Raw genomic sequence first — 27259 nt, forward strand, 5'->3', positions numbered from 1 at the left:
GTAAATACTGGAGAGGGAGCCTGCATCAAAAAAGGAACAAAAGAATGTCAGAGACAATTATTCAAGCTGATTTCAGAAGGTGGCTGTGGAAATTTGGCTGTGCTTACTTTCACCTGTGAAATGACAGTGTCCATGACACCCTCTGTACTGGTCCCTACCCCTTTTCCTCATTCATTCCCTGTTTTGAAGCTGCCAAACTTTTGTTTGATCTTGCAGCCTTGGTATTTCTTTAATCTTGTATTGTGCAGGAGTGTGTGTATATATAAATAAACCAGGGAGGCATCTTACGAGAGATTCATAACCTTCTTGCCAAAGGTCTTTTAAACTATAATCTGAGACAGTGGGTCACTGCTGGGGTGAGTGGGTGGAGCAGGACCTTTATTTGTTCCTGTATTTCATCTTTGATGCAAGCTGAGAACAAATCTTTTTTCATCTTTGCAGATATCAGCTACTGACCATGTCAACAGAGTTCCAGGATGCTCACCTTACAGAGGTGAAACCTCTGGTGGAGAAGGAGGAGGTAATTAAAGCTTTTTAGAGCCTATGCATTTTATCTCAGGGCTGCTGTTAGGACTGTGCATGTATTCTTAGGTTGATTCTAACATACTGTATGGAAGAAACAAGTAAAAGAAACTGGAGATGGAGTAAGCATGGGTTTTTTAAGTAATGCAAACCCAAGACTTAGTTGTTTGATCTTTTTTAGCCTGTGGTTTTATTCTCCTCTAATGCTGATCTGATGGTGGCATTTTTTCTCTTCTGAATTTGAATGCTCTGGGTGTCTTTAGCTATTTAGAATGATGTCAATTGAGCTATCTCATATAAGTCTGTCTATACCTATAGACTTTTCAATGCAAATATAAAGAATTTGTTTTGTCAACTGCTGTTAAAGGAGGCACAGAGAGCCTTTACTTTTCCCTTGGGCACATCTGGGTCCAGAGGTTCAACTGTTCCCCATCTAGTCCTCTCTAACTGCGCTATGAGTTACAGCCAAAGCACTATCAGGTCTGCAGTTGACTTGGGTGTGCATGAGCTGCAGCCTTTGGCTGACATTGCAGTGGAGAAGCATCCCAGCATCGTAGCCTTTTTGATATGTTTTTTGCTTGTACTTCTTTCCCTTTGTTTTTGTTTTTTTTTACCATTTTCTTCAAAGATCTGCCCACAGTATCTGGGCTCAGTATCTGACTCTTCAGTTGTAGCAATACTCTGTGCTGTGGTATGTTCATGGCAAATACATCACTGCAATACATGAAGGAACCTCTCAGCTTTTTTCTTGACACAAACCTAGTTTTTCTTTTATTCCCAAGGATTTTAATTCTTGACAATGACATATATAACCTTGTTGGGCTTTTTTTCTGGTTTTCTACACTAGAACTATTCATTGCTCTATTTCTGCTACTTTCTTTTCTATTCCCTACCTCTTTTGCGTAAACACTTCAGAAAATTATTTGCACTTGCAAACTGCACTGAAACGGCTCGAGCAACTTTAAACACAGCTCCTCTGCCAAGGACATTGCATGAAAGCAGAGCTTGTTTGGATGCTAGTGAATGCAGCACTCAAACATTTCAGAGACTAACATCCCTTTTTAATGCCAATATTGTTCAGTAACAGCAAAGAAAAGGAGAGGTACTAAGAGTCCTATGCATAGTAAATGCCTTTGCTGCAAAGTTCAGGAATACCTTAAAACACTGATTAGCTTCCTTGTTTTTTATATTATGTAGATCAAAAGTTGGAATCCTGAAAAAGAACCCTATATGCTTTTATTCATGATATTACCTTCAAGTTTTGTCTATGTGGAGAAACTAGCACAGAGTTTGACTTCCTCTGTGGCCATTCTTCACATAGTTGAAGGGAGTTACTTAATGTATTACGAGTAGTGGAAAAGATTGCCCCTAAAGACACTCGGCACATGCTAAGGTTAACAGTGGAGTTGGTGTGGACTTGGTGGTGCACTTAAAAGTTGTTGTGCTTAGCTTTCTCCTAAAGGTGAGTCTTATTTCTTATGCTGTCTATATGGATGCCACATATAGTTATTCCTTTCAACCCCACTGGCACACCAGTGTATGAAACCAGCTATGTTTAAAAGGTTGTGAGACCAATAGTATAGTAAGATTAAAACCTAGCATATTGTCTAATGCTAAGCTGTGTAAAATGACTTCCACAAGCTCGGCCAACCCTTTAGCTACTTGTTTGTATGTAAAACGCACTGCCCAATTGCCTAAAGATCATGGCTCTAGAGTCCTGTCATAATTACGGGTTGGACTGCAATGCTTTGAGGTCCACTATCTGAGACAATATTGCCCAAGACAGCAGCAGTATTGCTTCAGCATCTTCCATCCTTAATTTACCTGGGCTTCTGGGACTAAGTGACCTCCTTGCCAGGATCCTAAATTTTGCTTTTTATCACAATACTTTTTGCAAGCTTTGGCTTCTCTGTTGTACTCTGCAGATACAAGATGTTTGCTTGGCTGCTCTGCTCTTCCCTCTGTTTACAGCCATCCAGTGGAAATACAAGTTTGACTTCTTCCTTGTCTTTTTAGTAAAAGCAGGTGACTGGAAGATACTTCTTCCCTTTAAGTTATAAGCCTCTTAGACTACTGGAGGTGGGAAGGATGTCACCCAGCTCCTTTCAGGTGGAGAACCTCCATGGGCACATGAGCTTGTCAGTAACACTGATGGCTCGTCACAAGTTGGAATGGACCTCTCTGTGTTCAGCCAGCCTCCCAAAACCTAAGTTTTGGCTAGGATAAAACCCTTTTTGGGTGCAGAACCAGTGGGTTAGAACACAGGTGTAGATGCAGAAGCTTCATGAATTAATGCTTTAAAATCTCTTCACAGGCTATCACTCGCCTCCTTCCAGACTTTGATGTTCAGGCAAGTAGAGCTATTCTTTATTATTAATTATCATAATCATTGTTATTTGTTGTTGTTATTATTTTGTTAAAAGGGGGAAACTGAATTGATGCTTTGAGAAAATAGCAGAATGCAGTCAGAAATGACTGCCTGCTTGCCACAGTTGCTGTTACTGTGGGAGAAGAGTCTGAATGGGGCTCTGATATAGTGATGTGAAGAGGACTGCAGGAGGTCTTTTCAGACTGAAGCTGAGAAAGCTTCATCCAAAAGGGGTGGCTGAGTTGCAAGCAGTTCTATTCTTGCTAAGAGAATGAGTTTCTTCAGCAGTGGTAGTGAAAGCAAAATATTCCCCTCCTACATGGACACACACTTTCCCCAATTAATTTGCTTTCATTAGCAATGCATGTGTGTTTCCTTGGAGGAACTGTCCCTTTCTATGCTGTTGAAAGCTTCCAAAAGACTCCTGGAGCCTGTAGAGCAGTAGAAGGCATTAAGTAATCAAATTTGCACTGTAATAGGAGGGGAGATAGTTTCTGTATACTTATTTACAGCCAGAACAGGAATGTTCATAAAGCACATCACTGGGTCAGATGGTGGCTTTCCACTTTCCCATGTGTCATGCTTTTGAGAGGTCACTTTAACTCTTTAGCTCCCCTCTTTTGTTACTGGTATGTGAGCTTCTGATAGAGGAGTTTGTCATTGCTGGTTCTTAAACTGACTGTTGGAGTTGGGCTCTGTTGAAATGGAAGGGAGGGAGACCAGGATGCTTATACCTACCTCAACAAGAATTCGCACCACTGAGGACCAGAAGGTGTATGTGTTGGGAAAAGAGGCTTGGTGGGTTCCTTTCTTTTATTAAGGGATGTAGGGAAGGAGGTAGAATGTGCAGGAATAAGGAAAGCTATTAAGTTGTTCTCATCTCTTGAATATTCAAGTCCTTGAAAGAAATAATCCTTTTTGTACTTTGTGGCATGTTGCATTCTATTTGTGCCTGTCTATATTTTTGTTAATGTTGTGCAAATTAGTTTAAAATCCAACAAACTCAACAGTCTTTTCTTTGAAAACCAAAAGAGACAGTTACCACAAACATCTTTACCATATTTCAATGGCTTTTACTTGTGTAGCAAAGCTGTAGTCTACATTAATCCTGTATCTTCCCCTTCATCCTTTCTAATGATGAAACCCACTGCCTGAAGTCTTGATAAATGCAAGTTAAAGCTGTCACCATGTGACTTCCTGTAGGACAGTGCACAGCATGGGAGAAGCTTTCTGTTTGAGTCCAGATTGATCACTTGGTCTAAATAAATCTGAATCCCAGATTAAGTCTGCTAACAGGAATACTGTGGTATTTTGATTAAGAATGCAGAAGTGACCTGTATTTCATTTCTATTCTTGGAATAAATTGCTTGCTTTGTAAATCATGTGTATATATAGATTTTTTTAAAATTTTCAGCAAATTCTCTAAACCTTTTGGGTTGTTTTTTTTCCATGTTTTGCATTAACTGTTGCTAGTCCAGAGCATTGGTTCTTTTTGTTTAGCCCAGTTTTGCCAGCTCTTGCTTTTTGAGTGATCTTTCCTCGTTAGAGTTGAATCTTTGGTTGTTCTAGCTCAGGAAGGAAAAATGTGGAAGAACAGTCTCAATCCATTATGTTAAGAACTCCTGCCACTGAAAGGAGGTTTAGCTTTGGTCCTCAAAAGCACAAGTGCCCTACCTCTGTGTCTTCTCTGGCTGGTTTATGAAAGAGGTGGTTTGAAGCAGTTACAAGAGACTCTTGCTTAGTTCATTAGAGAAGTTCACGTGTGGCCCTCAAGGATCCAGGTCACTCAGGACTAACCCTGAAGCTTCTGTGTGTTCTTTACCAGCAACCTGTCCCATGAACCACACTTGAGAGGAGGATGGACATGGCCAGGGAAGGAGGTGATCAGCTATTGTCAGGATGGAGCTTCTTTAGTGCCTGTGTATGGATGTGGGTATCCACCATATCCCTTGCAACTTGCTCCATCCTTTTGGGGGCAAATTATGCAGTGTTCAGTTAATAACTTTGTTTCTTCCACTAGTGAAAAGTAGTGACTGCCTGTGATGCATTTTGGTTCCAAGAATAGATTTTGTCTAGTTATTCAGGTTTGGAAAGAAAGTCTTATTTCTCAAGGTGCTTTAGACAGACAGGGTTAAACACGTTTCCATTTTTGAAGTAAGTCACCATATAGTGCAGTAACACCCTTCTGAAAGCACACGTTGCAAGATGTGTGTGGTTATTCTCTGAACAAAAGCTTTTGTGATGTTACCAGGGTTGGCCAAAAGAAGAGATGGAAGAACTGACAGCTCTGAACTACCTTTAGACAGCACTGTCTGTCTGTATGTCTGTCTGTGGCACCCACCTGAAAACTTAAGTGAAGGTCCCCTGCCTCCCAGGAAGGCAAATGTTCCTGGGCAAGCCTGCTTTAGCACAGTTAACAAACTGGTGCAGGGCAGTATGTCCTCTGCTGCTTTAGGTTGGCTTAATGGCAACGGCATTTTAATTGTATTTCCAGTTTGATGTATTTGCCTATTCTCTAGCTTGGCAGCATTGGAGCTGTTGGAGACCTGGCTCTTTGACATGGTATATGTTCTCTTAGCTTAGGGTTCCAGAAGTGAGCAGTCCATCAGGGTGGATCCATAACTAAGCAAATGGATAACTAAGGATGATCAGGGGACTGGAGCACCTCCCGTATGAAGATAGGCTGAGAAAGTTGGGGCTGTTCAGCCTGGAGAAGAGAAGGCTGCGTGGAGACCTCATAGCAGCCTTCTGGTATCTGAAGTGGGCCTATAGGGATGCTGGGGAGGGACTCTTAATTAGGACTGTAGTGACAGGACAAGGGGTAACGGGTTAAACCTTAAACAGGGGAAGTTTAGATTGGATATAAGGAAGAAGTTCTTTACTGTGAGGGTGGTGAGGCACTGGAGTGGGTTTCCCAAGGAAGTTGTGAATTCTCCATCCCTGGTGGTGTTCAAGGCTAGGTTGGACAGAGCCTTGAATGACATGATTTAATGTGAGTTGTCCCTGCCCATGGCAGGGGGGTTGGAACTGGATGATCTTAAGGTCCTTTCCAACCCAAACTGTTCTATGATTCTGTGATTCTAAACTTTCTGAAATGTGTGTCAGCTGTAGGTGGCAAAGGTGAGTTTCTCCCTTGGAATTCATGGCTTATAGCCATCTGTACCTACTGGTATGCAAGAGCCATCTCTGCTTCCCCTTCTCCTTCTGTCTGTGAAGGGAAAGAAATCAGCTGGTCCTCATGGTGCAATAGGGTGGGTTTCCTGCTGGTGTTGGTGGATGGTGTTTGGAGTGTTGCAGTGTTTTACATGGATTTCCTCATCCTTTCATGTCTCTGAAGGAAAGGGATGGAGGTGGTTGTGGGTTTGTGCTTTTGCAGGGCAGCGCAACCCAGTACTAAAAGGGATAGGAAGAATTCCTGGGCAGAACTATTACAATAATCTGCTTCAGTTCTTGCACCAAAATTTTTGTTACTGGCTTCCACCTTAGCAGTCACTGACATTTACATCTGAAATCATGATACTTATTAATACTGTTAATGTAATTAGCTGACTACCTGAGCTAGGAAACTTTTTACTAAATATTGCTAATTTAATACAGAAAACTACACAAACAAAACCAAAACAGAAACAAGATAAAAAGAAAAAAATATCTGGAAAGGTGGGCAATGCAGTTTTAGAAACACATGAGATGAATTGAAATAGCTATTTTAGAGTACAAAAAACTAGAGAAAAAATGCTCAATAGCTTCAGGGAAAAGGGGATTTGAAACCCAGCATTACAATATCATAGTAAAAGCTCAAATATATTTGTTCTTCAAGATATTGGAAGGGGAAAAAAAAAGATGAAAATAGCACGTGTAGGTATTGCTGTATTAAATTTCCTAAGTAATACAGATATAAAATATAGTGTCTCCTAGCAATTTAAAAGCTGTTTAAATCCTCCTTAAAAGCTTTGAATGTTTTCCTTCAGTTCTGAGTCAAAAGAAGGGAGATACATTTAAAAGTCATAATAGAAATTAAAATAAAAGGATGAGATGGTAATGAAGGATTCAGTATATTTGAAAGCTTTAAAGTAATCTTGATGGAATGCAGTATTTTAAGTAAAATATAAATTATGACAGTTTTTAGCAAAATATGGAGTGTGTATATTTTCCTTTTTAGTTATCTAAAGTGCTTTGGTTGCATGTTCCATACTTCAGAAAACAGCTTATTCATAAAGATATTCCTCAATCCATGTCATCCTTAGCCAGGGTAGAGAGGAAAAGGAATAAATGGGCTCTTGCATGTTACTGACTTAGAAGCTGGCTCCCCCTTCTAACCTCATGCCAAAACATCAAAAAAGGTCACTTGGCTCCAAAATAAAGTCTGCTTTAGAACAGATCAGCTCCTTCAAACTCAGCATCTCTTAAATTGCATGTATCAAAAGTATTTGTGTGTGCGCTTTTAGGGCATGAAGATGACTGCACCTCTGTTAAAGTGAGAGATGTGAACAGATGGTGTGTTTGTCTTTATCCTTATATCGGATTAGTGTACCTTGGATTTTTTTCCAAGACAGTGTTTTAATACAAATCAGTTGGTGAAGAGCCTCTTACTACAATGTTGATGTCGATTGGGACGTGCTGCCATCTGTTTTTAGTACTCTGCATTTTGAAAACATCCATCCCTACATCACGTAGACAAATCTCTTGATCTTTAATAGGATCAATAGGGATGTGAAGTTGTTGGTTTGATGTCACTGAACAAACTGGTTTGAACTGATTGAGGTATTTTAGGAGAACCTTTTGGGTATTCACTGTATAGAATTCACGCTAATGAAAAATAGCACAACCTTCTAGAACTAGCGGAGCCTTAATGTGAAGATAATGAAGAATTAAGCCAATTGTTAAACTGACTGTGATTTATGCCAGTAATTAAGAGTATGGTCGCCTGTCTTCTCTGAACTATTTTTAGTTGACACTAAGTGTGAACTAGACTGGGGTTTCTAGTTCCAGAAGAATTAGTTGTGGATGTCAGTGGGATGTTCAGGTCCAGTGGTCTGCCTTTATCTACCATGAACAGGTATTTTTCCCTTTCATGCACAACAGAGGAAGATCCCAAATCTTGAAAGGTGGGTTCCCTCCTAAGAAAACCTGTTCTAGGCTTTAAGTGCTGGTACTGGAAGGATCTAGCAATAGTAATGTGATGACACAAAGTGCCTGCTAGTCTTCAACTGAGGACGAAATGATTTCTATATAGCACATTCATTAAGAGGTGTGTTACACAATATTGCTTACTGTCGTTACTGGTGTTAAGGCTGCCAAACTATCTATTGTCACACTTTATATTGTACAGAAGGAAGGCATAATGTGGAAAATATTAATTGCTGTGCTATTTATTGCTACTGCAAATCTCTTCTGGAGTATTGTATGATAAATGTACCATCAGTACCATATTTTCTGCCAAAAATGAAACTTAGTGGTATTAGTATGACTGATTTTGGAATATCTATAATGTTGCTTATCTAATTTGGATAATACTAGATTTCAAACATTTGAAGTCCTCATTTTTGTTGTTATGCAGAATCATTCTGATTTACCCTAATTTTTTGAAGTCTTTCGTCTTCTTACCAGAAACTTTTAATCCTGTTTTTCAGGGAAGAACAGGCTTTTGATTTAATTCAGAATAAGTCTGGTATGATTTTGCATTTGAAATGATAAAACGCCGATGAAATTAAGCTAAACTTGTCAAAACCTGATTGAAACAGTGACAGGAGAGACTGTACTAATTCTCAGGTTTGAAATTTGGTACTTTGTACCTTCTGCAGTAAAGATTTAGCTCATCTTTGATCTCTAAGCTCTATTGAGTAAGTCTGTCTCCTGGACAAACCTGACTCAAATCCTATTTACGAATGACATCCTCATGAATTAGTCTATTTTTTCTATCTGGGCATTCTGGGAGTCATAAGCCTGTGTAGGATAGCAGCTTGTCTATATAACCCAATTTCCTGCTTGAACAAAGTAGAAACCATCTAGTGTCCTCTGTCTGAGTTGCTGGATTTATCACCCTCTTTTGTCTAAGGATGGTGCTGGATATGGAAGACACAGCTTACATGCTAAATAATGCAGTGAGTATGCAGAGGAATGAATCTTGAAGGGAGTTGTAAAAGCTGAAAACTAGTGTAGTTCAGATAGCAGTGATGCTCAGCTCACCCAGTATACAAGGAGGGGATGAATTTTGATCCATTGCTGTAATTGTAATTTAAAACTGATGTAAGTGTGTAATTGCAAGGAAAATGGGTGACTTGTGGAATAGTGTTGCCCAGCATTCTTATTTTCAACAAAATGTGTGGTATATTCTCTGTATTAAATTAAGGAGCTGATATTTAGACCAAATTACTGCCTCAAATCTCTGAAGAGCTTTTGGGTTTTGCCCTGTAACAGTGTTCAGAGTTAGTTCACTTCTGATTTCTGCAGTGTAATTTCTAGTAGGTTTGAATTTAACTTGGGCTTTGTCTCTGGGCATTACTGCATGCAGAAATCAAGCAAGCCCTGCAGCAAGGTATCTGTGTTGTACAATTTCTGGTGAAATGCTAAGCCTGGTTTCTAACTGTGTACTGTCTTGACTGTTATGTGAGTGTAATGGTACTGTAAACAAGTGTCATAAATAGCTGTTGTTTTGTGATTACATTTATATATGTTGGCAAAATAATAAATTGCTTATACCCATCTGAAGTTCAAGTGCAAAAGAAACAAAAAACTCTTCTGTATGTTGTGGATGTTAGTACGACCTGAGCAACATCTAGGTACATAGGCATCCAATACCTAAAAGATGATACTCGGGGCATTGATTTGATATTAAAGGTGTCCTTAGCTTGAAGTTCATTTAATAGTACAAACTCCTGTTATGTCACATAATAGCAGGATGCTGCTTAATGTTTCTTAGATTTCTCAACGCTGCAGCGTTGAGGATCTGCTGCTCTATAACAAACTTTAGTCAGCTGGGTTTATGCTCAGGTCTATACATAGCAAGCCATAAAACTAACACATGTGGCTGCTGTGTTTATTGAGGAAGGCTACTAAAATCACAAGGCCCTACAGTGTGATAAGTCTTCATGGTGAATACAGACCACTTAATACTGCTTTCTTTGGGGAATAGCAGTTATTTGCTGAGTCTTCTTCCTAGAAGCAGAAGTATTTTATCGTGGCAAATTGCACTTCCGCAAATGTCAACAGTCATAGTTGCAAACTTGTTATTTTAGGTGTTATTGCACCAGACGGCTTACTTTCTTCTTTTTCCTTATGCTGCCTTTTAATGAGGTTAAAACCTATTTAACTGTTGCCTCAGTGTTTGGTTAGAACAAGCAGCTTAAGTGCTTCTGTGGTTGTCTGTGGACTGGAGTGGGTGAAAGCCAAATTTACAACGTGGGAGAGAGCAGGATGTGTTTGCATTGGAATTACAGATACCCCCTGGCTGGGGCAGAACCTGTCCTTGATCAGAGCTCTGCTGTAACATGGACATGCCCCTGACAGTTCCCCCTCTTCTTTGCCAGGAGCAAGATGTGGAGACTGTGCATGGCTCGGTCCATGTCACCATGTGTGGAACCCCCAGAGGGAACCGGCCAGCCATCCTCACCTACCACGACATCGGGCTGAACCGTAAGTAGACTTTTTAATAGCATGGGTATGGTGTGGTTCCTTTACACTGCTGCTGTAATCAAAGGTGTGGAAGCTGTGATGGTTAGGAAGCCTCTCCCAGGTCCTTGCTTGTTTATGTGCATTGCAGCCTGTTAGATGGCACCTAATTCTGCTCTTAGAACAAGATTAATTCTCAGATTATTTTTTTTATCCTCACAAAGTAAGTGGAATATTTCACTTAAAGGAGCAAAAGATTTCTCCTAGCTCATAGTGACCATGTAGAAAGGCTGTGAAAACATTTTCAGGGGTGGCTGACTGTGTTGTTGGCATGACTGAAAACAGCATCACTGGTGCTTTGCCTTAGGTTCCTGTCTGATAACCAGTCTTATGCTGCTGTGGGTTTATATGAATTACATGTCAAAGCAGGATGATAAAATGAGTGCTGGCATTGTGTCCTTAGCCAGTATTAAGAAAATAACTTTGAAAGGTCTTTTATGTCTCATATCCAAGAATGTAGTGACCTGATTTGCTCTAATATAGGCAGATTTGCTCCAATTTCTCTTTTCACCAGTACTGCGTACTTCACACAATTTACTGTTTCTTGGTCAGTTGTCAATAGTTATAAACACCTGGAGATCTTTAAAATCTGGTTATTGCTGGGGGGCAGATATTACACATAAGAAAAATCTGTTTTCTTGGCTCTCTTTCGTGGAACTGCCTTTATTTTGGATTTTCAGTGTATCGGGGCAGAGCTTACTCAGGATCCTGTCTTTGAATAAGAGTTTATTCTTTCTACAGTTAAAGCGTATCTTCACAGTGAATAACTTTCCTCTCCCCTTGAAAAGGGAAGAACCTTTTCCCAAACTTGCATATTCCCCTAAAGCTGATTTTTAATTAAATATTTTGTGTTCTGCAGTTATTGTGCTTGTACATTGTCCTGTGAAGACATTCAGAAACACACACAGAATATTGAACTGTTTTCTAGGCATCTCAAAGCTGGAGCTACAACATTCATGCTTTCAGCCTCAGGAGGAAAATAGGCTAACTCTCTCCCCACATTAATATTGCAGAAATCAAATCACCTCAAAACTGGGAGCCAGCAGCACTGAGTGTCCCAGAAGGATGCTTTTGTCTTGAGCTGCCTGCAGCAGCCAATCATGTAATATTTGGGCAAAAGCACAAGTCACACTCTTGGATACCTTTTTCCTCCATCTGTTTTGACACAGTCCAAAGAAAAATGACTGGACAAGTAAATGCATGACTTTAAGACAAAACCTGTGTCGAACACTCCTGGCTGTATTTTACTAGTGTATTAGCTTTGCATAAAGAATAGTTTTTTGACATTTGAGGTACTAAGCAAATACTTCGGGCAGGTACCGAAATAACATGGATAAACCTTACCTGGCCATGGTGAAGAAGCTGTGCAGGGGTTTTACTTTAAGGAATTAGAGCAAGCTGGCACAGATTTTCTTGTAGCAAGGCTTGCTGGTCTTTCCTCCTTAGACTACCAGTTTTCCCAGGCTATAATATAGCTCACCCAACTGAACCAACTTTTCATCAACCTGCAGGACATGTCAACAAATAATTTTATTACAGCTGCAAATTTACCATTTCCTCTCAGCATAATTATTCCTTATTTTGTTTTCCTTGTCAAGATAAAACTTGCTTCAACCCTCTCTTCAACTTTGAGGATATGCAGGAAATCACCCAGCACTTTGCTGTCTGCCATGTGGATGCCCCAGGTCAGCAGGATGGAGCGCCGTCTTTCCAAGCTGGGTGAGTCGTCAGGGAAACAGCCCTTGCATTCAGAATTATCCTCTCTGCTGAAAAAGAGTCTTGATCCGCAGTTGTATTAAAAGCGCTTGCAGCAAACACAGTGGTTGGCTTTTGAACTTCAGTCCTGACATGCTTTCTAAGGTACTGCAGCTCTGGGAGCTCTGCGTTGTGCCATTTCGTGGTAGACTTTGGGGCTGTAATTTTGTGTTTTATCTTTAACTGTACTGCTTGTAGAGCAGTTCCTTGACAGATGTCTGCATCTGTCAATTTAAATATCGAGTTACCTTGTTTTGTAATGATATTCTCAACACAAATATGAAGCTAAACTGTTAGATAGGCATTAGCCACTCTACAATGTCCTTCCTAAATCCATGGTTTTTGTGAAATGGCAGCATGGTAAATCTTGATATGTAGACTTGACAACTTATCTGGAAAGTCCAAGTTGTTGGACAGTAACAAAGTGATGTACTCCCACAGAATATCATAGATAGCTGCTCACTCCTGTATGTGTAGCACGTATGATGCTCTAATGCTTGGAAACCTTGTGTGCCATGAGCAGTCTGCCGAAATCCTTATCCTATTTAGATCAAATGTCACAGGTTTACCTTAAGATGCCCCTGGGATAGGAATAAGCTTGGTTGAGGAATGGAGCAACCAAGATGTTGAGGGGAGGGTACAAGGAAAGGACCTAGTTCTTCTATAAGAACTAGGTATTAAGGAGCTTATATGTACCCTCATTGCATGAGCCAGTCTATTTCTCTTTGGAATTGTTAAGCTGCTCTGATGCTATAAAGGGGTCACAATGGGCCAGATTCTCAGCTAGTGTTAACTGCAATAGCTCTGTTGTCTGAGAGCAGCCTATAAAGATATTTCAGTCCCCTCCTGCCCCCTTTATATTTGTTTGAATCACAAGCTTTTGAGTGTCTTAACCTTCATGTCCTCAACAAGAGTTAACACTTCTGAGCTGTCAGCTGTACAAGGCAGCCATCATGATCTATGCTAGTAGACCACTGCCTAAAAACATCATGATGACAGCACAAGAAGCTGTATTACCTCTCACAGCCCTTCACCTGTGAAACCAGAATGCTCAGGTTTAAAATCATAGCTGTGGTGACACTAAACTTTGTTATGATAAGGCTTGTTGTAGGGAAGTTGGACTAGATGACATTTGAAGGTCCCTTCCAATCCAAACTATTCTATGTTTCTATAAGGTTTAGGTTCCTAACAAGAAAAATCAAAGAAAATAACTTTAAACTAGTTTTGCAGTGATTTGGGGTATTAAGTTTGGTTTCATTTTGGAGAATAAACTATAGAGTCACTAGGTGTAGCCTTGATGGGAAGCCGAGATTTGGATCCAGCCTAAGCAGATGTTCTCCAGCTACTTTGGGTGGATTTTTTTCCCATGTGCTGCCTAGTTGAGATTGTGCTCATAATTTCCTTCCCTAAAGACTTTGTTTCTGCTCTGCAGAAGAGCAGGAGCTGACAGCTGGTTTTATTGAACTTCCTCAGCAGCTTCGTAGCCCTTCCTGCCTTCATTTTCTTTATCTATATTAATAAATCTATTCTCACCTACCTTACGGTAATTTGTGAGCCCATGAAAACATACATGCAAATTATTTGCCAAAGATCTAGATTTGCTTGCTGTAGCCTGTGATTCTGCAACACAGGCAAACTTTTTTGGGGTGGACCCAAAGTATAAATGTGCTGAATGTGGTTGGAAACTCACCTCATAAGTTCAAAAGTGTTGACTTTTCTTGGGAGAGATTCACTATGGTCTGTTTTGCTCTCAAAACCAGACATCAGTCATCCTGTAACTCACAGAGTACCATATAAATTACACCCCTATTTGTGCTATATTACTTGTGCTTGCTCCTGATTTAAATTCAGCTCATACAGTCAATAATCATGTAATGAGCACATTCGGTATTAAATCTACAGTGACCGCTGTGTCTCTAAACATGCCAGCCTACTCTACTGGAAGTGGGGTATTAAGGCCGCAAACACATTTGTTGTAGGTACGTGTATCCCTCCATGGATCAGCTGGCTGAAATGCTCCCTGGGATCCTGAAACAGTTTGGGTGAGTACAGAGTTATTTACTTATTTCCCTCATTCTTCACTCTATGTGGCACACTGTAAGTGCAGGGCAGAGCCCTTGAAGCTCCTGTCTGGCTCTCTGGCATTATGTTTCCTAGGACTAAATTTGTGTTTGGCTTTTAATTCCTCTGCTATAGATGGATCATTTTGCCTTTGTTTCTGACAGAGCTTATGTTTTGGCCTTTTTTTTGAAACGTCAGTTTATTTTTAAACAGGAAGCAACTTGGAGTTGTGCCATGTGCCTAATTTAGGGGCTTCCTCCAGTATTTTCTATGCATCAGCCTCACAGGGGCAGGGCACAGACAATCTGTTCTTCCCACTGTAACAACCCATGTTTTCCTGTGTGGTTAGCAGGACAAAAAAAAACCTGGTCCCATCTAAAGGCCCTGCTTTGTTTGTGTGGCTTGAGTGTCTGAGGGGGTCAGCCTGACCTCCTGAAGCCTCTTCTACTACCAAGTGCAGATATTAGGGTGCTGATATTGAAGGACCTTGTGGCAGCGTTCCTCACTCTACCTGCAGCAAGTTTTGGTGTGTGTTCTCCCTTGGAGCTGTAGCTGTAAAAGTACCTTCACTGAGTGCTCCGGGTACACAATGAAGAGTTCCGGTGGGCACCTCCAAGGGGTTTTCAGACCAAATAGAGAAAATCCAGCATTCAGGGTTAGGCAGATGTATAAAACAGTCTGGACTGCATGTGGGGGTTTTAGTCTCAGACCAGCACCCCAATTGTTCAGCTGTAACTGGCTGTTGCAGTACCTTGGACCAGTTTACCTTACTAAAGAGATGTTTTTTTGAAACACCCAGTGTAAGGCACAGGGCTGTCAATTCTGCTCTTGCACTGAAAAAATCCCTGCTACCATAATGTCTTTACCTTGAAAATCAATTAAACTGCAGTGTACTTACAAAGCCTTGATTTCATATTGCTAATGAGAATGAAAACTGTCCTCGGGTGTTTTCCTAAAAGCATTGTATAACCTGTTTTTCTGAGTGGTTTTGTCTAGTCTTCCCCTCCATGTATTTTCTAAGACCTTGAAGGCGATGCTTTAAACCCGATTTCAGTTAATGCAAATATTTGGTTTGTCTCTGCCCTGTTTGGTTATGAAGTTTAAACTTAATCACTGCAGTGGCTGGATAGCAGGAGAGGTTTCCCTGCCAGCCCCCTGTTAGAGAGGAATCAGTGTCCCAGCTGGATAGAAGGCAGGGGGAGCTGGGAGAGGGGGAGCTTTGTATTCAGGTTGCAGATTTAGGACTGTATCTTATAAGCTTTTCTGGCAGAGACCATTTTTGTCAGGATCAGAACAATGCTATGGTTGCTGAGTGTATTTACTTAAAGATAAGTGAGAATTGCTGCTGCCCTGCACTGTGTGAGGACCAGTGTCCTGTAAACCTACTGCTACACCAAGTTCCTCAGTGGGGCTGGTGGCACTGCTGAGGGCCCGTGGTGCGCCTGAGCTGCAGCCCACCCTCCTGTAGGTACCCGCTGGCATGTGAAAGAGGAAGGCTGCTGATGTGGGTTTATTTTCAGTGCTCTTAGTCACTTGTCTCCTCTGGTTTATTGCTGTGCAGGCTGAAGACAGTTATAGGAATGGGAACTGGAGCCGGTGCTTACATCTTAACCAGATTTGCTGTAAGTTTTGTGGAGCTTCCTTGAAGCCTCAAACCCAATTTCCCTGACTCGTTGCCACCCCTGTAGCGTGCACAGAGAATTCCTGCTCTGCCGTGCCCATTTAAGTAAGCAGTCAGGCTTTTAAGTGAAATACCACAATCTGCGGGGTAGCTAAGCCAGAAGACCTAGATTTTTCCATTTTAAGGCCTGGGCTCTACCCTGTTAATTTGCAGAAGGTTTTTTTAATGGGAGTTCTCTATTTAAACTGAGGGTGGAGAAGAAGTTAAATCTTAATGTTCTCCAGCTGCTCAGTTGAATTGCTTTAATGAAAAATCTTTTTTTCCCATACATATGCTTGTTTTGTGCAAGATCAAACCAGACCCCAGGAGATAATTTGCTAATTTAGGTTTTATGCTGACTGTCAAAGGATATGGGATGAATCTTAAATCTCTTTTCTTTTGCAGTTAAACCACGCGGAGATGGTGGAGGGATTAGTTCTCATTAATGTAAACCCTTGTGCTGAAGGTTGGATGGACTGGGCAGCAATGAAGGTAAACATTTTTAAGCCAGGAGAATAAATCATTCTATGAGCCTGTCAAGCATGGGCAAGCTTGTGTGTTAAGACATAGCTGCAGACACAAAATATCCCAAGCTGAATTCCTTTGGGGTTTATTCTTTCATTTGCAAACATACTTACTGCAGAGCTAGTGGTAAAAATAAGTACTTTGTGAAAGAGATACCTATGGTACAATGGGTATAGACATGGGGAAAATGTAGTTTAACCTGTACACAGGGTAGCTCTGGAAACAACTTACTTGCAAGTAAACTCTGAGCATAGTGGAACATTCAGTTCTTTCTTGTCCGTGGCTTGTTAACCAGCACAGTCCAAAATGGGAACTAGAGCACAGAAAAATGCTTAGAACAACCTCTTGTAGGTTTCAGTCATCTAGCTGAGTCTTGGATGCCAAAAAGCCTCAGAAAAGGTCATTAGCTACGGTAACTGTGGACAGAATGTCCATACAGCCTGAATTATAAGTGAAAGTTCACATATAAAGAAGCTCCTGTTACCTGTATGTTTCTTTAGTTGTAAGAGATTTCAATGTGGGGAAAGAGGTGCTGAGAACTGGCTTCAACAGTCTTCCTGGAGCCAGTATATATAAGCATAAATGCTACATTACATGTCACTCAGATTTAACCTGTTAAGACATTTTTCAGTGTAAGCTGATGGAAGGCACTTTGTATCATTCAGGGTCATGTTTTTGATATAAACACTGAGAAGTACAAAAATGAGTGCGTAATCTTTTAACCACACATAGACAACCGACTGCAAGTGTCTAGGGTCACATTAAATGTAATGGCAACCTTATAATATGAGGAGAAATTGGGATGTAACATTCTTTAAAGGCTTAGTTACTATTTTTTTTTTTTAGAAATAACTTTGCATACCAGTTTATTTTGGTGAGTTTCCTCTAGAAGTGTATTTAATAACTCACCTACACTGAGATGTACCAGTCTTATTGACCCGTTTTGATTATCTCACCCAGTGTCTCACCATAATTAAGTTCTTCCATATCTGTGCCTCTGCTTTCCATCTCTTTTAAGTATTGCTGACTTTAGGAATACAGCAGGTGCCCTGCATCCTTACAAAGCAAGAGCACACACTCTGCAACGTGAGCTTTAGGTACTGAAAATGCATTGTCAGTGTGAGCTCTTAGGGAGGAGATTGGGCAGTGAGGTGAAATGACACCCATGTGGCTGGCTTGCTTGGTGTTCTTGCAGGGAGTGATTCCAGATGTACACCTATGCCACTAGTAGGGTGTTCCTATACAACTAATGGGTTTTAGTTGACTTTAGGGTTAAAAATACCAATCCACGATATGGTACATATAAGGACAGCAGAGAAATATCCCTTGGTCTACTTACGGATAATTGAATGGTTTCAGTTATTCAAGGATTGTTTTAACATCAGATACTTAAATAATCTTGCTGTTCAGATTTCAGGTTGGACAAATGCTTTACCAGATATGGTCATTTCACATCTTTTTGGAAAGGTAAGGATGTTCAAAAGATTGCTCTGATGTATTTGGTCATCAGTATATACCTTCTAGGGCTGGGAGGAGGGGAGAAACCTTCACTTGAACAACAAAGTATGAAGTTAAGATGTGATACAGGATTCATACTTGTGCTTCAAGTATTTTGGAGGTGGTATGCTGCGTTGGGGCTTGCTGTGTCTTGATGACTTAAGTGCATCTCGGTGATGATATTCCTATAAGGGTGTCCATCTGTAGATAGCCAACACTTAAACATGGGCATAAGCATCATATGTGTTCATGTTCTGACCATAATGTACTTGTAACTCTGAGAAAGCTGGTTATTAGTATTAATGGTGCTCTTTGGTTCAAGCCTACTTTAATGGAAAGTTCTATACTGAGGCTATTTTGCTGTGCTTGAAACTGTCAGTGAATGCAATGGAAAACTCCATTCTAGCAGAAAAGAGAATTACTCTATAAAGACTTTAGAACCAAACTGTTTGAAAATGTTAGTGATTGAAGTCCTTGAAGCTCAGTTATTTACTATTGTGAAACTGAGTTCCACATTACATGTGTTTGTGAGCTTTCAACATCTGCTTTACTCTGGAAACATCTATTGAGCTTCTTACCCTGACTCATTTTATTTTAAAACCTCGCACTTGTCTGACTGTAACCATCTGCACTACAACTGCATGTTTTGAAATTGTAAGATCTTGACATTACAACATATTGAAGTTTTAAAGCAAAAGTGTGGTACTGCAGTTGAAGGCTAGTATTAATCCTGGGTGACACCACTGGCTGTTAGAAGTTGTCCTGTCTCTAAAGGTGTACTCCTGCTGTGTAGATATGAGTATGATACACGACTGCTGTGCCATGTCTTCAGATCCTTTCAGAAAATAGCCCCTACTCTGAACTGTCCTGTCTCCACTGTAGGAAGAGATTCACAGCAACCATGACCTGATCCATACTTACCGTCAGCATATTATTAATGACATGAATCAAACCAACCTTCATCTCTTTGTCAACTCTTACAACAGGTAAGTGCATTTACCTGACTTCTTTTAGAGCCAGTGTTACTTGTGTGGTGGAGTTACTTATGTTCCCCCAGTATAAAGTTCTCCCTGACAGTGCCTTGAGGGATCTCAAGTGGTTTGCTTGTGGGAGAAGGACTTTATGAATCTCTGGGGAGAAAGCTGGGTACACTGGGACTGAACTAAGACATTGATACTTCATTCTAAGAGTGGTTCTCCATCAGTTGTGGAGGCCACAACATGTATCAGATTAAATTAATGTATGTGAATATATGTGCTCTCTCTAAACTAGAATAATATGAAAATATCTAGAATTTCAGTGTATAAAGAGCCTTTGTCCTCTCCCTTTCTTTCAGTCGGCGAGACCTAGAGATTGAACGTCCTGTTCCTGGAATAAATGTTGTCACCCTTCAGTAAGTACTTTAGTGCCAGTTCACCTGTACATGATAACTAAGAGTTATGATCAGTGAGTGTATTTCATATGCATTGCAGAGCTGTAGCTGAATGTGCTTATGTGGTAGAAAAGGGTCTTGTAACTTCATGTAGGAGATAAGATGTTGCTGCAGGTCAGGGACCACCATTAAGAAGATTTCCCTGCTTCAAACTTCACAGTCATATTAGCTGAAATGGAAAGCTAAGTAGCTTCTGTCACAGTGTATCTGCAAACTTAGAATCAGTACTTGTAACGTACTTAACTTCAACACATTTCTGGATGAAGCTAATGGAAACGGTAGGTCTGAAGGCACTTGAGCTGTGCCTATATAACCAAAAGAACAGAACCCAAAACTATTTAAAAAACCCAAATAAAAACATTCAGAAAGATGGAGCAGGCATGAGAATGACTGTCTGGCAGATCTGCTAATGGCTTTTCACTTACGCTGCAGTTTGTACAACATAACAGTTGAGTCATTTGCTGCTCAGCTGCTGATGTTTACACACAGGAGACTTTGAGACTGCTCCTCTGTCAGTCTGGTTGAAATAGGATGGATAGGTCCAACAGTTGGAGCTCAGGGACCTGGGGAGGTAGGGATGAGACTTTAATGCTGATCCCTGCATTCAATTTCATATAAAACTAGGCATAAGAGCACTGGGAAGTGCTGATTGCTACAAGATACGGGGAAAAGGACAGCTTCTCAGGCAAGATATCAATGCATGTCAGTAGATGTGGAGCTAATACAGTGGATTTAATGTATATTTAAGGTGTCTGGAATATAAAGCAAATCACTTTCACACAGTTAACTTTCTCATCCTCCCAGTGACACAAAATGCAGCTTAGGGCAATTCCAGGCTGGACCACAGCAATAATACTGCTTCCATGTGCTTCCTTGCAGATGTCCTGTTCTCCTGGTGGTTGGTGACAGCTCCCCAGCAGTGGATGCTGTGGTGAGTACCTTGAGCCATCAGTCCAGCCCAGCTGGCTCTCCTCTTCCAGACCATGGGACAGCTGCCACTAATTCCTTGCTGTTTATCCTCTCTCTCTGTGCACCGTTATTTAATAGACCCTGCCTTAGGAACAATTGCAACAGCAGTTACAGTGAACAGCAAATATTTTCCTTTCAGGAGGGATCTGCTGCTGGTGTTTTAGCTTGTTCTGTGGTGTTGGAGCGATGCCTGGGTCACTATGGAAGTGAAGAGCTTCTTTTTTTGGCCATTATAACTTGCCCCAGATGACTGGATGACTTTAATGGGCATGACCAGTCTGCTGGCCTGGGGCCATATGGCTGCTCACCACTTGGGATGCTACCAGATGACCCCAGATCACAAGATAAACAACAGTTGTTGCCACTGGAGTCACAGAAACAGATAGAAAAAATCCCCAGTTCCCAACTAATGGGTTTGTTTGTACATGGAAATGTGAACTGCCCTACTTGGGTTTAAAGATGTGTATAAGTATACATCGAGTCTTTATAAAGAAGCCTAAGATAATCAATTTCATCTGTATTAAGCTAGAAAACAAGACATTTAATCTGCTTTTATCCAGCAGTTCATAATTAGAATCTTGTGTATAATGCCTATGCTGCTGTTCTTTAATGCAGGTTGAATGCAACTCAAAGCTGGACCCAACAAGGACCACACTTCTGAAGGTAATAATAGAAGTGTTGGGTTTGGTTGATTTGTTTTAATAAACATTCCCCTGATTTAAAATCAGCTGGATTAGCTAAAAAAGCAGAACCAGAGCAATATGCTGCAGCACAGTCAATGGTGAGAATCTAGTTCTGATGTGGAAAGGCAGTTCCTTCAGGGTTAAGAGTATTTTAGTGGGATAAATGAGACTAGAGGCTTCTTGTCAAGGTTCATAACAGGGAATTTCTCAGCTCCTCCATTTTAAACCAGTAGGGGTGAGACTTAAAATGCTCAGTATTTCACATACCCATAATGAATTTGACTAGAGCTGACACAGTTGATCTCAAGGTAATTTGAAAGATTTGAAAAAGCCATCAGCAGAGTGGAAGTGCAAACCAACTCATTCCATTCCTATGCTTGCCTGTCCCTGAGCGGTAATGTTGGATGAATAGATCCATCAGCTGTAGTTTCATCATCCTGCCTTTTATGGGGGCACAGTCCAGGACATCTTACTGTTGAAATGACTCTTCTTTTCCAAAAACTTGATAAAATACACTTCCGAACAGCAAAACATTGTGCAAAGGCTTTGGCATTCAGAGTATGGGTGCAATCTTCAGCTCGTTACCGATGAAGTAAAATGGAATGAGTATAACGGCAAGCAAATGGAAACAAGTTTGGTCATGCTTCTGCTGGGAACTTTTACTGCATCTCTTTATTGAATTGGTCAGTGAAAGTTACAATAAATAGTTATTTTTAGAAATGCTTTTTCCTCCTAACACTGAGGATTTACGCTGCTGACCTACTGTGTGGGCATGACAGACTCACCCTAAGGAAAAGCCTGTCACTCTTTCGGATCCTTTGTCCACGGCCAGCCTTTGCTCAGTCCAGGGATACAGCTGATACTGGATCCTCCTACGGGCCTGTTTTGCTTCTAACTAATCCTAGATAGGATTTGGGGTTTCCTGTAATTTACAACTTGACTGTTTTCAGCTTGGAACAGCCCTGTTTTTGTTGGGTTGACTTCGAGGGGTGGAGTGGCAGGAAAAGTGAAGTGCTCCAAAAATATTGCATGCACTCAAGATAGCTTTTCTAATTTGGCTTTCCCTGCTTCCCTTGGCAAGTCAGGCTGATGCTTGCCAGCCACAATCTCAGCAAATCCTTTCTCCCTCTCACCTCTGAGGCTTAGGTGTTTGTTCTTTCTCCCCTGTTTGTTATTCAGGTCAATACCGAGTCACGTTATTGTAGTTCAGAGCTGAACTTGCAACCAGGACTAATAGGATGGTTTCTAAGGAACTAGTGATCACTGCCTAGCAAAAAGTATTTATTTGCTTTGCCTGAGGATCAAGACCCTTCAGGGTTTTCTGGTGCAGTTGTAGCTTTTATAAACATTAACTGCTTACTTCAATGTGTACATCTACATGTTACACAACAAAAGGAAATGAGGTTTTTTTTCTAAATAGCTAAACCGGTCATTTTAATATATCCTGAGCATAAATGAGTTCCTTTAGTATTATGCTAACTGGCTGTTCTCATCCCTGTTTCAGATGGCTGACTGCGGTGGGCTCCCTCAAGTTTCCCAGGTAGGATTTGGACGTAATTCCTACTAATCCTGTTCTGCAGCATGTCAGACTGCAACAAATGGGTGTTTTCTTGTAGGGTACTTTCTGTTCCCAAATGTCAGCCAAAAGGATGGTTATGATTTCACGAGTAATGATGTCAGTCGGTCATCTGAGCTCTCTTTTTTCTTTAAAGAGCAATGAGGCATAAAATTAAGATTGGGAGGGGATATTATTTCCATTAATTATGTCTTAACCAAGTAAAGGTCTGAGGTGGGAATGCAGAGGTATTATTTTATGCCTATCTACAAAGATAACATGGGTTAAGGCTGGAGCACTAGTGTTTTAGAAAGATAGTCTTATTTGGTCTATTTATAGTATAGATCAGGAAAGTGGGAGGCAAGAAATAACAATGCTGTGTTCTTGCATGCACTGACTTGGCTTGACTGAAAATGAACTGAAGCTTCTGAAATGTATTTAGGCATAAATTCCAAGGCTGCTAATAAAAGCAGGCTGAGAAAGTTAAAACTTACCTGTGCTTGAGTGTTGCTTCACTAAAAGAGCTGACCTATGAATCAGCTTTAGTATGTGATGTACCATCTAGACAGATTTCTAAGGAACATAATGTGGTGTTCATGAACTTAAGGAAAAGAAAAAGAGCTTGTAATTACCCGTGCTGAGAAGTTCTTGTACAGATAGTGTGTGCTCCAACAGGGGGAGGTGGGGGAAAGGCTTTTTAAAAGCCACACAGTATGTATTGCTTGTGTTACACAGGGTCCATCTTTGCACTGATTCAGATAGAATTATGCCAAAAGTACAGGCAATATTGATTGAGATTGTGAGGCTTATTTGGCCACTCTGCCAGCAGCAGAGAAAAATAGTGAGTGCCTCGTTGCAAGAATGTCAATCATAGTCAGTTGTGCTTACATCTTCCTGCTGAGCTTTTTTTGCCCTATAAACATAACTATCATCTCTGACCAGCTGAATTTGTGCCCTTTATAGAAGTCATTTTACTTTAGGTCATCTACCTCACTAACGGCATGAGCAAAGCTTGGGCCAGGCTTAGACCACTTGTAATTACTTCTCTGGAAATCTCATTCTCAAATGCATGTGTCCATTTGGTAAATTAATGGGGCAGGGGAGCAGACTAGGATTCTCTCACATCAATGACATTTTCATGTGTTCATTAGAACCCAGAGAATATTTAAGATGTCCCTGTTAAGACAGGGCATCTATGGCATCTATAACATTGTAATGTACTCGGTGCTCAGCAAGTTAATTACAATAATACACTTTTTTTGCAGCCTGCCAAGCTTGCAGAAGCTTTCAAATACTTTGTTCAGGGAATGGGATACAGTAAGTATTGTTTTTATTGTGGAATCATTCACCTGGCTATCAAAGTTCGTTGGGCAACTAAGCACCCAGAGAGTCTTCTGATGCTAGATGTGTGATCTTTTCCTACTTGGATATACATTTGCAAGGGGAAAAAAACACGTGGTGTTTGAACAAAGGGGTTTCAGCCCTAATAATGTTACTGCATATTAGAGACCTTTGTAGAGATCTTAAACCCACAATTTCCTTCTTGATATTTTGAAGGTTGATATTTGTAATAGTGTCTCATCATTGCCTCGAAGGGTTTGGGTCATATACTGAGCATAACATTTGAAACCTCATTACTTGATAGACTTGTTTGATTTGTAGCTGTTTGTCCTTCATGTATGTGTTTCTAATGACTTCTCTTGTGTAGAAGTGTTGCCAGCATGGGCTGCCAGTAAAGGTAAAGCATCTGAAAGTAATGGGAGGTCTGATGAGTGTCCTTAGTTTTCCTCTGGATTGTTGCAGCCACAGCAATATGCAAGACATTCATTTGTCTTGAATCCCTCAGCCCAGGCCACTAATCTTGCTTCAGTAATGTGGGCTCCTTAACTGTATGCCTGGAGCAGTGATGGTACGTGAAGCCGCCATGAGAAGTTTATATTTGACCATGAAGGCTTCTCCAAAGGTGGTTAAGGCTGGAGAGGAAGGCAAGGGCTTCCTTCCAAACCCATGAGGCAATGCATTAATGAAAGATTGTTCTTCCAGTCCCCTCTGCTAGCATGACTAGACTGATGAGGTCCCGCACCGCTTCTGGCTCCAGCGTAACCTCTTTGGAAGGACAGAGGAGCCGGTCTCACACGGGAGAAGGCACACGGAGCCGGTCTCACACTGGGGAGGGAACAAGGAGCCGATCCCACACTGGGGATGGTGCCAGGAACCGCTCCCACACAGACACACGCATCGAGCTGACGCCAAACTCTGCAAGCAATACTGAACAATCAAGCCCCAAGTCCATGGAAGTGTCCTGTTAGATGGCTGTGGGAGGTTGAAACTGGTCACAGTGTGGAAAAAGTAATGGATGCCCCCTGTGTATCACGAAAACATAACTGGTATTAATCTCAAGCTATTCTGTAGGCTGAACTCTGTTCAGCAGGGTCTGACAGGGACCAAAGAAAAGAAGCATCTCATTTGCTCTGTCGTTATTCTTTTAACTCAGACAGTTGCTGCTATTGTGCCCTCCTTCAATGGATGTCAAATTCTAAAGGATACTTGCCAAAAGCTGATGTGGTTGTAAACACTTCAGAGTCAAACCAGACTTGCTTAATACCCTCCTTTTAAAATCAAAGCCATTACATGTCCCTTTATCTCTTATTCTGTTGAAGTAAACTGGCACAATTTGAGATGAGTTTCAAAGAGGGGGAGAGGAAGAAAAAAATCACTATTATGGATGGCTTTTAAAAAAGGAGACGAAACAAATGTGTTATGGCCTCATGTTGAAGCTGGAGTCGAATTCATTGTATATAGCTTGACTTCAAATGATAGAGAAGTTAATGTATCATGCATTTATAGGCCTTCTAATTCCTTAGTATTCAAGCCTGTTTTCCTATGTACAATAATATACTACTAAAATAGGTGATTTAATGTGACTTTGAGAAGAACTAAATCTAAGCTTTTTTTATTTCACTCTTTTGAGATTTAGTTCCAGTCTTCCTTTTCTTCCCCCCCTCCTAGACCCTAAAAAATGCTTAGCCAAATGAGGACAGGATTTAAATCCGATAAGCAAGGTGGCTTCTCCTGTTTGTGTTCTTGGGCCAAAGGGTTTACCGTACCGCAAAAGCTGGTGTAGTTGTAACAAGTAGGGTAGCTGTACATGCCAACAAAGCCAGAAACAGCTTGATTTTTTTCCTTCAGACAGTTTATCTTTGCAGCTCAAGTTTTTTTGTGTCCAGCACAATTGTGATGAATTTGGAATTCTTAAGCAAAGCCAGATCCAGCTGTTCTTTGTCAGGAGAGATGAATAACTGTGGGATGGCGTGTAATTAGATACTGTACATTCAACTGCTACTAATTACTAAATTTGGAACTCTGAGATCTCACTGGTGCTGAGGAGTGCATTGCACAAAGTGGTGGAGCGGCAGCACTGTATCTGTGAAATACAGTGTTTAATGACTGCCTAAATGTAATGAGCTTCTGGTTCTGTATACAGCCCCCTGATTCCTTGGGTTACCTTCATGCTCGTGGCTTGATACCTTTCCGCCAGTCAGGTTTTCACAGTTGGGTGTTCTTAAGCTTGTCCTTCCATAGGTAGTGGAAACAGGGTTTCCCATGCTCCAGTGCATACCTGTTGCATTGCAGTCCTCACACAAACAAGAAAACTGAAATGCAGAGCAGTTAAATAGCAAATGTTAATACTTCTTGGATTGCTTGTTCTGAAGAATGCAGTCGAGGTTACTTTATATTGACTAACTTCAGCTCTTGTGTAGAATATCCATAACAGCTTGTGGGAAGAACAGACAATTTCCAGAAAGAATAAAGCTATTGTGTAAAGTCTATCAAGAAAAGTTTCTTAATGAAGTATTTGTATTTATTTCAAGACAAATAAATTTGTAACTTTGCAATGTCTGGTGTCTTAATGTTTTGCTAGGAGTACAGTAATCAAGTATACTCTGTATAAAAGTGTCTTGTGTTGTGGTTTAACCCCAGCCAGCAACACCAACTGATCCTCAGCCTCATCAAAAGGAGTTTGACCAGCAGGTCAAAGGAGGTGATCCTGCCCCTCTACTCTGCTCTTGTGAGACCTCACTTGGAGTATTGTGTGCAGTTCTGGTGTCCTCAACATAAAAAGGACATGGAACTGTTGGAACAAGTCCAGAGAAGGGCCATGAGGATGATCAGGGGACTGGAGCACCTCCTGTATGAGAAAGTTGGGGCTGTTCAGACTGGAGGAGACTGCATGGAGACCTCATAGCAGCCTTCCAGTATCTGAAGGGGGCCTATAAGGATGCTGGGGAGGGACTTTTCATTAGAGACTGTAGTAACAGGACAAGGGGTAACGGGTTCAAACTTAAACAGGGGAAGTTTAGATTGGATATAAGGAGGAAATTCTTTCCTGTAAGGGTGGTGAGGCACTGGAATGGGTTGCCCAGGGAGGTTGTGAATGCTCCATCCCTGGCCAGTGTTCAAGACCGGGTTGACAGAGCCTTGGGTGACATGGTTTAGTGTGAGGTGTCTCTGCCCATGGCAGGGGGGTTGGAACTGCATCATCTTAAGGTCCTTTCCAACCCTA

General features: G+C 41.0%; 1 protein-coding gene across 1 annotated transcript; it reads left to right on the forward strand.

Moving 5' to 3' along the window:
* Positions 1–441: 441 nt before the first annotated feature.
* NDRG1 (N-myc downstream regulated 1) lies at positions 442–26591 on the forward strand. Its single transcript, XM_062626999.1, has 15 exons — positions 442–520; positions 2837–2872; positions 10417–10522; positions 12157–12277; positions 14293–14355; positions 15936–15996; positions 16440–16526; positions 17970–18026; positions 18939–19042; positions 19393–19449; positions 20368–20419; positions 21073–21120; positions 22645–22680; positions 23961–24012; positions 24739–26591. The coding sequence occupies exons 1-15, from the start codon at positions 458–460 to the stop codon at positions 25002–25004; spliced, it is 1209 nt and encodes a 402-aa protein (XP_062482983.1). The 5' UTR covers positions 442–457; the 3' UTR covers positions 25005–26591.
* Positions 26592–27259: the final 668 nt, after the last annotated feature.

The sequence above is a fragment of the Pezoporus occidentalis genome, unplaced genomic scaffold (assembly GCF_034315485.1).
Source record: "Pezoporus occidentalis ecotype Australia unplaced genomic scaffold, CSIRO_AGI_Poc_V1 ctg3, whole genome shotgun sequence".
Classification (NCBI taxonomy): Eukaryota; Metazoa; Chordata; class Aves; order Psittaciformes; family Psittacidae; genus Pezoporus; species Pezoporus occidentalis.

Coding starts and splice junctions, on each gene's coding strand:
- NDRG1 (XM_062626999.1), top strand. CDS start 458: ATGTCAACAGAGTTCCAGGATGCTCACCTTACAGAGGTGAAACCTCTG. Junction 19,450..20,367: donor ATAAATGTTGTCACCCTTCA/GTAAGTACTTTA, acceptor GCTTCCTTGCAG/ATGTCCTGTTCTCCTGGTGG. Junction 21,121..22,644: donor CAAGGACCACACTTCTGAAG/GTAATAATAGAA, acceptor TCCCTGTTTCAG/ATGGCTGACTGCGGTGGGCT.